The sequence below is a fragment of the Pleuronectes platessa genome, chromosome 2 (assembly GCF_947347685.1).
Source record: "Pleuronectes platessa chromosome 2, fPlePla1.1, whole genome shotgun sequence".
Classification (NCBI taxonomy): Eukaryota; Metazoa; Chordata; class Actinopteri; order Pleuronectiformes; family Pleuronectidae; genus Pleuronectes; species Pleuronectes platessa.
This window is the reverse complement of record NC_070627.1, coordinates 14,091,901-14,104,670: the sequence shown is the minus strand read 5'-3', so window position 1 is coordinate 14,104,670 and position 12,770 is coordinate 14,091,901. Positions and strand designations below refer to the sequence as shown.

General features: G+C 40.1%; 1 protein-coding gene across 1 annotated transcript; it reads right to left on the bottom strand.

Moving 5' to 3' along the window:
* Positions 1-1,172: 1,172 nt before the first annotated feature.
* prkar2ab (protein kinase, cAMP-dependent, regulatory, type II, alpha, B) lies at positions 1,173-12,097 on the bottom strand. The gene is given in 18 exon segments (XM_053446512.1): positions 1,173-1,297; positions 2,405-2,543; positions 3,421-3,486; positions 3,568-3,642; positions 3,775-3,876; positions 4,115-4,268; positions 5,030-5,136; positions 5,321-5,460; positions 5,546-5,579; positions 5,991-6,243; positions 8,430-8,473; positions 8,768-8,892; positions 9,081-9,190; positions 9,277-9,349; positions 10,145-10,241; positions 10,746-10,838; positions 11,774-11,895; positions 11,982-12,097. Coding segments are annotated over 17 exon segments (1,842 nt in total). The 5' UTR covers positions 11,879-11,895; positions 11,982-12,097.
* Positions 12,098-12,770: the final 673 nt, after the last annotated feature.

Here is a 12,770-nt window from a genome sequence, read left to right as displayed (position 1 = left end):
GTAGTGGAGTAATGGCGTCCTGAGTAAAGAACGGAGTCACCTCCCTCTGTTGTGATCCGAGCATCTCTGTTCCTGGTAGCCCCATTGGGCCCCCCCCTTCCCCATAATAACAAAGCAAGATGGCTCCAGCTCTGATCGGACGTGATGTTACTAATAACAACCTGGTGGATATTCAAATTTTCCTCCCTTTCCCACCAATGTGTTGTCAAACTTAGAACACCTTATATCTTCCGACACTCACAGAGAATCAACCTGTTGGTGAGACGTTCATTCAGTTGTGCTTCGGTGTTGCAGCTTCACTACAACCTTAGACTCTACAGGTAACACCTTGTTGAGAACATTGATCGATAAATAACTTATTGATCATGGGGGGGAATTTAGGGTGCAGGGAGGGTGGAGGTGTTAATGTCATCTATATCTATATCTATATGGATATAGATAACATTTAACTTGTCAGGTGTTATAACATCTATCTGTCTTTAGAAGCATAATTCACATCTGGGGTTTTCCTATTGTGACATGTCAAAATTTGTTCTAACACTAACAACTGGTGAAATGTTTAACCAGGAGTTGTATAAAGGTTCCATAGAAAGTTATGACATTTCATGCAATCATCAACCAGTCAGGAATCTGAGGGTGTATTGTACTGTAGGGTGGGAGGGTTAGCGTGCTCAGAGTTATCTGCATTGTCCTGAACTGCCAGTGAAATAACTAGAGGTAAAGCAGGTTGTCGTATAACCAGGAAGTTGGTGGTTTGATACCCGTCTTCCTCTTTCCGCATGCCGAAGTGTCCTTGGGCAAGTGATGTGTGATAGAGAAAGTGCTGCAATGTAGATGCCCTGTATGAATGTGTATGTGAATGAAAAATAGTAAGTTGAGTGTTCATCAAGACTAGAAAAGCTCTTTCTAAATACAGACCATCTGTGTTACATGGACTCCATCCATCAGTCAGGTGGAATCGAGCATTAGTTTCGCTTTGGGTGATAAAATAATAAACATGGTTTGTTCTAATTCAATATATTGACCTGTCAGCATCAGACTGGTGCAGGACCAGTACAAAGACTGTTGATTAAACAGACGTCTCTATATCCTTCTAACCTCGTGGGGAAGATAATCACATGTTATATGCAGAACCTACTATGTTCGACCTGCTGATTTATAATTTTCATGAACTAGTGTTTCAAGTCCACACTGGAGCCGAACAGCGCCACCAGCTGGTCTTCATACTGGGAGATGTTCCTCTTCATGATGTCCATACAGGGGCCCAGCAAACGCTCAAACGCCTGGATGTCGATGACTAGAGGAAAAACACAGACATCTAGAGTAATGTCTTCCCATTTCAGGTGTTTTATTTTCCATTAACAACAAACAAATATATAAACTTGCACTGTCACCAATTTGTCATCATGTGCAGTGGATCAATATAGTGTCAAATGAGGATTTAAAGAGAAAACAGTGTATGTGGTATATGTTTCACAATGATGATCTGTGGATATTATAGTTATTTTATCATAGTGAAACAGCAAAGATCCTGATTCATTGAACTGCTCTGTTGGATTGAAGCCTGTGCAGTGAATTCAAGTCCCTGTCTACTTCCTGGAATCATGTTAAAGTTTTAATTCTTTACGGAAGTGTTAATTTGTGAGTTTTCAAAATTGGTCCATTACCAAAATGCAGCATTAAATGTCTGTTCAGAATTATAATGTAACTTTACTCCCATGATCTGATGTGTTTTAATTTAAATCTAAATTCCATGACTGTAGATGTTGATCTCATCAAATCTCTGCAGAATCTCAAGTCAGTTATTAAGTCACACTTGTGGGAGGAGTTATGTTTCCAGCTTAACTGCAATTTCTACTGTTAACTGAATAGGGTGTCTGTGGCCGCTGTCCATCTCTGTGGTTTAGTTCATTTCTCTGTCATCATCTAAGTGTCTTTGTCATTGGTTTGAGTCTCTTTTTTGTCATTTTGTGTGTTTTGTAGTCATTTTGCTTTCATCACCGTAGTCACGTTGAATCTCTGGCCGTGAATCTGTCTCCTTGTGATCATTTTGTGTTGTTTTTTTGTCTGTTTGTAGTCTTTCATACAAAAAAATCAATAATCACTTAAAACAAAGGCTCTAGGGATTCCTGTTCCCTCAGGCCACCGGGTCGGGGCTCAATAGACCCATTCAGTAACCCATTCATAATGACAATAATTATTATTATTATACATTTTATTTATATCGATATTCCGAGCTCTTAAGAGTAAACATTTGGATGAAAGTCAATGTGTCCATCCTCTGTGTAAGAACAGACAGTGACTGTGTGGATTCTGATCTCAGCCACATCCAGCGACCATCAGCACCTCAACCTGAACTACAAAACCTTTCATTGAAAACAGAACGGTAAACAATGAGACGTACCTAAGCATTTGGTTTCTCCCACGGCGTAAACTGAAGCTGCTCGAGGTTTGTTGGTGACCAGCGCAAGTTCTCCAAAATACTGCCCCCTAGTGCAGCGAGCCACCTCGACCTCCGCACTGTCCTGCTGGCTCGCCTGGGTCTGTGACACACAGAGACACCTGAGACTGCTGCACTCACTTAGCACTATGACATTATGTACATGTATACATTACCAGACACAATAAAGAAGTATGACCCTATGCTAAGAACCGAAACACATAGATATCTCGAATTACCATGCTATGGTTTTATGGTTGTGCCCGCCAGTGCAGTTTCAGTCGACATACATTTCTCCTTCCAGACTCATGAGGTCACTGTGACCTTTGACCAGTGAAATCTAATCAGCGCCTCTGGTCAAAATTTGAAGGAATTCCATAAGGTAGACGTGAGATATTATATTCAAGAGGCCAGAACAATGTTTGTGAGGACATCTTGACCTTTGACCACCAAAATCAAATCAATCTATCTGTGAGTCCAAAAAAACATTTATGCCAAATTTAAATGCATTCTCTTGAGGTGTTAAAAAAAACGCGTTGACAAGGCAAACAAGGTTTTCGACCTTCAGGTCCAATCAGGTCATCCTTGACCAAATGTAATAGAATTTTCTGTCAGTGTTCCTGATGTATAACATTCACAAGTCAGGAGGTCACTGTACCCTTTGACCTTTGATCACTACAATATAATAATATCATCTTTGATTCTCAAGTGAAGGTTTGTAATAAATGTGAAGAAATCCCCTCACGGTTTTCCTGAGGTGTTTTGATCACAGTGACCTTTGGACCATCTACCTCCAAAATCGAATCAGTTCATCTTTGAACCTTGGTGAATGTCGGTACCAAACTGTAGAACATTAGCCCAAGCTGACCTTAAGATATCACATTCAAGACAAACTAAAATAACATGACATTTTTGAGAAAGGAAATAGCTTCAGTTATAATTAAAGTAGATCCAGGTATAATATTAAAGATTGTGCTCACTTTGCTTTTAATCATTATCTTCACCTCTCCAGATTCCACAATGTAGAAGCAGTGGGCCTGATCCCCCTGCAGGTACAGAAACACGTGTTCGGTTAATCTCATCAACATTCAATAAACACACGTTCATCACGTCTCCCACAGCCGTACCTGTGCTATCACTCGCTCTTCATCTTTGAACGCACGTGCTCCCAAAACATCAACGATCTTCATTCTCTCAGAGAGCTTGGGACAAGAGAAACGAAGCGTGATGACAAGTCAAATGCCTGAAGTGACCTGACGCACAAGTCGACTAAACAACCATGGATTTCAATGATTATGTCGTTTGTGTAGAGGTTGTGTTGTCCGATCACAAACCTCGAGAGACTTCAGAAGAGGGACACACTCGATAAAGGCCTCGTACATCCTCCTTTTCTTTGCGTTGTTTTTCACGATCAGTCTGTGAAACGTGGCTCGATCCTAAAAAAGAAAATGTGTTTTGTTTAATCATTATTCAGTTGAATGTATTTCAGGGGACTTGTAGATGTTCCTTAATGCTCCACCTCAGTATACGATTGTCTTATGTCTTCATTTACGTTCAATAAATGTGATATTTGGAATATAACAGTAACAGAGAATTTATTTCAGTTATTTTGGTCACAAATGCAGTTTAAAGAAAGTTCAACCAGGAAGACTTCCCTTCCTCCTCATGACTCACCAGGGCCCACAGGGCGCCGTCCTGCGTAGCGACGATGGTGGCAGCTCGTGGAGTGTTGTACATCAGAGCCAGCTCACCGAAGCTCCCCTTGTTATCGTACTTTCCAACACACAAATCCCCTCCATCCTTCTTCACAAAAATATCATACACGCCCCTGGAGATGTTGGCACACAGAGAAAACAGGGAGGTCATCGAAGCTCTGTTATTTTTATGTTGACACCGTCATCATGATCATTTCTTATTCCAATTTGATTGAATCTATTAACCTAAAAAACCCAGTGCAATAAAATCGCAGGCTCAACCCTGACGGACCTATCAGAGCTCTACAAGATAAGGGACCTGGAAGAAGACCCAGTCAATTGCACTGGATCCTTGTCCCAGGTGTTCACCCTGATCCTGTCCGGCCACTGATACCAACTGCAACATGGAGGACAAACAAATTGAAGAACTCTTTCTTTTGTCCCCGCTGCCTTTTGTCTTAAATCATGATATGTAATGTTAATATTGTTTTTTGTCATTACCTTGTGTGTTTAAAGGCTTTTACTGCTTACTAAGCTATTATTTGTTTTTCAACTGGTTTTGGATTGTAAAGAAGCCATCGGTGACTTCAATCATTCAGACTTTCTTTGTCTTGTTCATCCACGATTCTCTCTCACTCAAGTTTCATCTAATCAGCGGACTTTTGGATATTAACGATAATCCAATAAAATGTTGCAGTGATCTCAATCAGCCAACCATGTCACTGTCAGACTTCAAGTCTGTTCTCCTCTTCGTCACTGTCATTTCAGTGATTCGCTCTGACCGTCCTCCTCTTCCTCAGTCACCTCCAGTCTCCTTACCCAGTCCACTCATCTCATCTGATCCCATCAACCATCATCAGTGTCTAGACCCCGAGGAAAAAAACCATCATCTCACTTCTCTATGACGTAGAAGTTGTCTCCGTCTTCTCCCTGATCGATGATGTGCTCCTGAGGTTTGACCAGCACCTCGAACATGGCGTCCAGAACCTCAGAAAACTGCTCCTGGAGGACGTGAGGCGGGTTTAAGTGTAAAACATCTTTTAATAGGAGAATATACACATTATATGCTTGTGTGTCTGAACAAGTATTTGTACAACTATATATCATCAAATTTTGCCTGAAAAAGAAAAGTAGCACTATGAAAAATATTTGTTTTTCATCATTAATAACCAAGCTGTTTTTTTACCCCCTCCAGAGTTTTAAAGAGTAAAATATATTTGCAGGCGTCCTGAAGTCTGCGTCGCTGCTCGTCTGTTTTGGGATACACAACCCGAGGCTCCGTGTCTTCATCCTCATCATCATCAGGGTTGTAGGCCTCTGCACAAACTGCAACAGGAAGAGCCAGTTTAAAACCCAGAGGCCTGGTCCTCATACGCTAATGTTCATCACACATGATGTTCCAGTCACTGACCTGAAACTCTGCGACTGTATTTGCTGGTGGTCGACTCTGCAGTGAGGGATGATGCAGACTTTATTACAATAGATTTGACAGGTCTATAATAAGGTTGTTTCTTCTCATCATAACATTTTCATATTCACTTTTCTAACGAAAGTAGAGAAGGTTATAAAATACACACATGAATCCCATATGCCCTGTATGTATTTTACGTGCATGGTGAATTGTTTATGGATAATGGATTTATTCTTCATCACATGATTTTCTCTTTGTAGCTGCAGCTGTCAGTAAACTGAATATAAACCTGCTTTTGTCTCCATGGACTTAACTGTGACCTTAAAGTTTAAAAAATGTTTTGCAGAGAATTATTTCCTCTGCGTGACGCTGGCAGTGTGAATCTTTGTTGTTGGTGTTATTTCCTCAAGTTCAACTTTATGGAGCAGAAATCAAACAAAACCACGTAGCTCTACTCACTAATGTCATCTTCCTCCTCCTCCTCCTCCTCTCCATCATCCTTCGGGGACTTGTTTGTATCAAACGAGACTTCTTTTCTCACTGGTTTGTGTTTCTTGGCTCGCTGGTTCCTTTGGTTTTCCAGAAGTTGTGTAAAATGCTGCACTGCAAATGCCACCAGGTTTGGCGGCCTGCAGCGAAGCACCTCCACAGCGTATCCCTGTAAAAGCTCCTTTAAACCAGCAGGTATCCCCACATTACTCATCATTCAAAGTTCAGAGGTCAGAGGTTGGATGAGCATCAACAATAAACCTACAACCGCTAGAGGAGCCTGTGCTTTTACTCTGAGCTTATTAATCCCTGAAAAGTCAGATCTGAGCTTCAGCTGCAGATCGGATGAAGAATGATCTGTGCGAACACCAGCACTGACTCCTCCTCCTTTTGTGCCGCTCTCTCTCATGCTTCCAGCAGCTTATTGATTTCTGTTTGTAGCACAGCTGGTCGGAAAGTATTGACCTGGACTTTTCACCGCAGTTAATTAAAGGCTGTCGATGAATTACGCCTCCGAACCTGGCGATTTGGCAAAGAAACAACACAAAGAGAAGCGTTTTAATGTCGACAACTGCAAAACCAAAACCAAAATTGCACAAAATAACTCTCATAGAGATGCATGTTTTTAAATTGAAACTAAAACAATCAAAAAACTTTATAGGTGGGTTGCACCAGTTAATCTGCAGTTTACATCCACGTCCTGACACATTGACGACTTTGAATGAATATAAGGTAGAGTGTATTTGTGTATTATACAGGGTATTTAGAGTGTGTTATCATAATAAGTGTATGAGTTCTTGACCTTCAGTCTTGTCCACTAAACTGGATGGGCAATGCAGGCAATTCTGTGGGAGCCCCGAGTAGATTCAAGATTCAAGATTCAAGAGTTTATTGTCATGTGCACAACAATTACATACAGCAGTCGCTGGCAAGGAAATGCTTGGGTCACAGGCTCTCTTCTTGCAATGCTCAAAATATTAAACAAGCAAAAAAAAAAATATGAATACAAATAAATATAGAAAATAATATCTGTCACCTGTGTATAGGAGACAGATGTTATTTTCTATATTGTATTCATATTTTTATAGTGAGATGAACCCGTCACTGTCTTCATCAGCTCTGTGTGAACTTTCATCATTTATTTGGAAATGTCCCACACAACTTTAATAATTGTTTTTGATTTTATTCAATATAAATTATGTTCTGTTTGCCTCTCTATGATTCATTATAATTACTTAGTTTTATTATTACCTGAGTCAATGAGGTCATGTTTTCACACCAGTCCAATTTTTTTGTTGGTTTGATTCTAAGCAGGATTACACAAAAACATCTGAACAAAATATGGTGGAAGGATGAGACATGCACCAAGAAATAATTTAATTGAATTTCGATGTGGATCAGGCGGCAGATTCTTTAACATTGGGAGACAGGGTATTTTTCAGCTATTTAGTTATTTCCTAAGAGAATAACTCCATGTCTTGATTAAATAAATCAGACATGTCTAAAGGGACTTATGAGTGTGAATAATTCGGTGCAGATCCAAATAAAAATCTGCGTCTAGTGAATTTAAATGTGGTTTCATGCGGGGACGGTTGGGCCCTGGTGGAGGAATTTACTCTACTCAGTTTAAAAAGCCATGAACAGGCAATGCTACACTAGGTTTCATGGCACCTGCATTATTTGTATAGGGTTAGGGTTTTTTGTCAATACAACAAAAAAAAGAAGTTAGAAAAATGCACAAGACAAGTCTCATTTCTAAATATGGATTAACATTTTTATTTCTTTACATGCCAACACTCACATACTGTTAATTTCATCTTATAACGACTACAAAATAACAATAAAACAGTTGGTATCAGAGGTCACTGAGTGGAGCGTGACGCACATGATGAAGGAAGGTCTGAAAGGTTTGTATTGCTGAGAGACTGAACACACACTGCAAAACTAAGTGCACCTTTTCCCTGATATTTACACCTGCTCGCAGATAACAGAAGGTAAGGCACAACGTGTTCAGTTTACATCTTTACTCTTATGAAAAAAAAAAAGACAACGGAATTAGAAACTCTAAAACAAGTAAAACAAAAAGGAGCGAAAACATTCGTCTGTCTGTGTGTGTGTTAAGTGCACTGGTGGTGCAGAGTCATGACAACATCTCTGCACTGCACCATGATCAGGTCTGAACGCTCCGCGTGCTCGACAGTACCATGTGATTCTAAAGATAATCAAGTAAATCATTGGAAACCTGTTAACAATCTCTTTGTTTCGTTTGATTCTTTGTGTGTATGTGTGTGTGTGTGTGTACTGGTAACAATTCGGTCTTTGTGTTACACAGTTCTGTTTCCCGGGATTCACATATGAGGTGACGCTGATCCTTCATCAGTGGTTTGGTGCTAACCAGTTCAAGAACTTCATTGCCATTTCAAATCCTAAGAAACAAGCCTGAAAATAAGAGACAGAAAAAAAAACTTAGTTGGTGTAAAACTATGATTAAACAAATATGAAATATAATATAAAATACTGCATATATTCAGTGTGGTCGCCATTAACTATCTAGACTGTGGCGGTCTGCCATCTTCTAATTTGTCCTGCAGGTTTTATAATGAACCAACGTTTTTTAAGTAACAGTAGATCTCTAACTTGGTTCTGTCTATAGATTTGAATTATTTTACAACCAAACCCTATTAATCATCCTCATGCTAAACGTCCTAACGAACACTAAGTGAAGTCACTCACTGCGTTTGCGGGGAAAGCTCGAAGCATGACGGCATTGAAGCCTTTATACAGTGAGGCCACGCCCTCCTCTCGTATCAGCTCCCGCAGGACGTCCCGGACACCGTTGGGATATTTTCCCTCAGGAGCTGAGGAAAAGACAGGTTATGAAAATCCGCCACAGACACATTAGAACAAAGTCTGACGGTAAAAAAATTCAAAACAGGAACAAAATCTACATACGTAAATACACTAGAATTAAAAGTCAACAAAACTCAGAATCCAAATGTAAGATATTCACACTTAGACAAATATTGAATCTAATTTGAAAACCAACCTGTCTGGAAACGAGACTTGAGGACGTCGGCCGGAATTGCGACGGCCCAGTTAAAGATCCCGGCCATTCCTCCGGCGAACAGCACACTGGGAATGCTGAGCTCGTTGTGGCTGCAGGGACAACACCAGAGATTTGACTGCTCTGTGGCTTTTTTAAACATACGTGTAAATATTGAGAGGAAATAACAAATATTGACCTTTTTCCTGCAGGCGTGAGGAGATTCTTCAGCCACTCGTAGGACATGAAGTACATCCCGCTGGCTGGAACGTCTGGGATACAAGGTTGAAGCAGAAACATTTACTCAGACAAACCTACAGTGTTTGATGATAATTAGTTTATCTTTAAAATTAGCAGGATGAGGCAAAAACTCAGGGGTGACATTTTCACAGTAATTCATTTTGATGAAATAAATCTGTCACATTTAGTGAGCTGATCTATTAGAAGGTGACATTTTGATTGAATTGAAGGGGACTGTTGGTCCTTGGCGGAGGTATCAGCTCGTCTGAGTGCCATTCTAGTTTATAAATATGATTAATGATTTTATCCATTTCATTATAAAGTTTTCTCTGCTCACGTTACATTGTTATATTATGATTTATTGACTTGTCTGGGGTCATTAATTCCTTGTAAAAGAACTTTGCAACATTTTTGGGATATAAATTGCATAAATATATAAGTAATGTTTCTTTTTGTATTAACACAAGTTCACAAGCGCCATGAGCCACATTCCTGATTGCTTCCCACTATTCCACAGATATAAAGGTGATTGTAACGAAGCAGAAAAATGTGATAGTGAAGATGGTGATTAGTTTAAATACTTTGAAGATTGGCTTCAACTTGTAGTGTGTTTTAATGAGCAGTATCAAATGTTAATGTGAATTTTGTTCATTTACAGGTAACTTTTAAAGTGCTTAAGTCCTATGAGACGTAATGAACCATTATTCTATCCACCCACTTTTAATTCTCAGCAAAGCATGAACAAAACCGGACAAACGTTAATCAACGAACATAAATACAAGTTGCGACGTTTGCACAGACTCAGGATCTGTTGGAGATAGACGCACCTCTCATGAGAGTCAGAGCTGTGCCTTTGTAGACTCCTCTGATCCCAAACTCCCTGTACAGCTGTTTGACGCAGTCCATGGGTCCAGCATACTTCACCTCACCAGTTGCCGCCTGGATCTGTAACATGCACGCACACACACACACAGTGTTGAAATAAGAATCAGGGTCCCTGATTGGATCCTGTTTATCTCTACAAACACACACAGTGATTTCGGACCTGTAGGAGGCATTTGATTCGCTCTCCGGGAGCCATGATGGCCGTGGTGAACACGCCGGACATCATCCCTGCAGCAAACAGCTGTTGATACCTGCAGAGAGGGAGAAACTCATCAGGAAAACAGTTAACTGAGGAATTCAGCCACCACCGACAGATCAATCACCTACGTGAGGATTTCATCAGGAGTCCTCTGTTGGAGCTTCTTGCCAAGTCCGAATCCAAAGAAACACACAGCAAACATGGGTGCGACCCCAATGATCGGGGCCGTCATGCCTTTATAGAGCCCTTTCACACCCTGTGAGGGGAGAAGGAGAAGAGCAGTATGAGGTAGGAAGATTTGGAGGATGTCTTTTTATTTTGAGTAAAGCAGCATGCACCCTCACCTCTTTGGCCAAGGTCTTCTTGAAACAGTCGATAGTTCCACCATATATGAGTTTCTCTCCAGGCTTGGGTTTGGCCTGAGTTTGTAAACGCACCTGAGAAAGAAAGAAAGAGAGACAGAAAGAAATATGTTTTTTTCCCCATAGATAAAGAACCACGGTGGTGTTCGGGTTTGGAACACCGGACTCTTCATTGAGCTGCTCGTCCAAACTGAGCAATCAAGGGTCTTAAAAGCAGAGGGGGGGAGGGGGGGGGGCGAGACCCTGAGGTTAACACTGAGCTACGGAGCCTCTGAGTGGAGACGGGTGAACCTGCTTCGAAGCTTCAAAGAATATTTACCTGATTTTGTTTTTGTTAAAAATGGTTTCATGTTTTGCAGAGAATAAGGTTGAGTGATATGACAAATACACAAAGATACAAATCTATGGATGATTGTTGCGATGTTACATTATTATTTCTTTGAAATTATAAGAGCATTATTTGCTCCTGAGTGAAGGTCAGGGTTTTAAACTCTCGATATACAACAAAACATTTTATAAATCGGAGTTAGATCCATCATGTGTTACAACTCCTCAGTGTGCTTGCACAATATATAAGCAATATATTGACATACATGTATATTGGACATTTGTTATATTGCTATAGATGAAGGTTGTATTGAAACGATCGTTGATATTGCTGCTGATATCTGGAATCATGTCATATCTGCAGATGAGTCAGCTGATTGATGAGCGGCTCTGATCAGGAGCTCTGATCTAGTTACTGAAGGTGTTGATGCAGTGATTCAGCTTAGGTCTGTGCGCTGAGCTGAGTAATAAAGTGTATGTGGGTCAAAGGGCTGCAGCAGCCTGAGCTCACGCTCACACACACACAGACACACACAGACCCACTCACACTCTCTCACACACGTACGCACCCACACTAATATATAATACAGCAGAAGGAGCAGATCACATCCACACAGCTGACTCTGACCGGAAACATGTGTGTCTCTGCCCCATGCTTCATGCAGGGAACACGGTGTCTTTACTTTAATGGTGTCCAGTGGATGTCCGGTGAACACCAGGCAGACTCCCCCGAACCCCCCGGCGAAGAAGTTCTTCAGCGGGCTGATCGTCTGCGGCTGTTTAGACATTTTTGGTTTCCGCTCTGCTGAAGACAAAACAGAAACACAATGAAAACGACACCGAGAGGAAACTCACGACGAACACACAATGAAAGAACAAACACCAGCTCACCTGCTCCTAGTGTGTGTGTGTGTGTGTGTGACGCGTTACTGAGCCGCTGTCACTCTAACCTGCTGCACCTTTCACCCACTTATCCACCCGGACCTGTTTGACTGCAACAACCGCTCTGCTCTGGTACGTCAGGGCTATGGTGTCCGGGTGGAAATGGCTTAAACTTTTAATTTTTAAATGTGAATTTATTAAATGTGACGTTTGATAACTGTGTCTGTATGTATATTAATGTGTGTATGCAGGTCAGTCTTTGTGTCAATGTTTGTTTAACTTTCCATTTTCATTTTGGCCTTTTCTACAATTTATTATTGTATACAAAGTATTTGTAATTACTGTTATCATGTAAATATTCATCTTTGTTGATATTTGATTTCACACTGTTATTTTTTAATACATATCAAATGTATCGTTATTATTTCTGAAATAAAAATGTTTATGTAGAGACTTAATTCTACATATATGCATATTTATCTTCATTGTTTTTCGATTAGTTTATATTGAGATGAAGAATAGGGCATATAAAACAACATTGCATTTTACAACATAGATTAAAAAGTATAGATACTACAGATAAAACATGTCTGTATATTTAGAATACATGTAAATAAGTATAGATACAATTGATTGTTTCTGACGTATCTATATAATTAAATTGCACAAATTTAAACTAAAATTCTAACAAAATTACTATCATTAGTATTTACCGATTAATATTATGTAAATCCTCAATTTATGCACCTCTGTCACTCAATGCGTATTCATACATCTTAATTTTTCCTCACACAATTG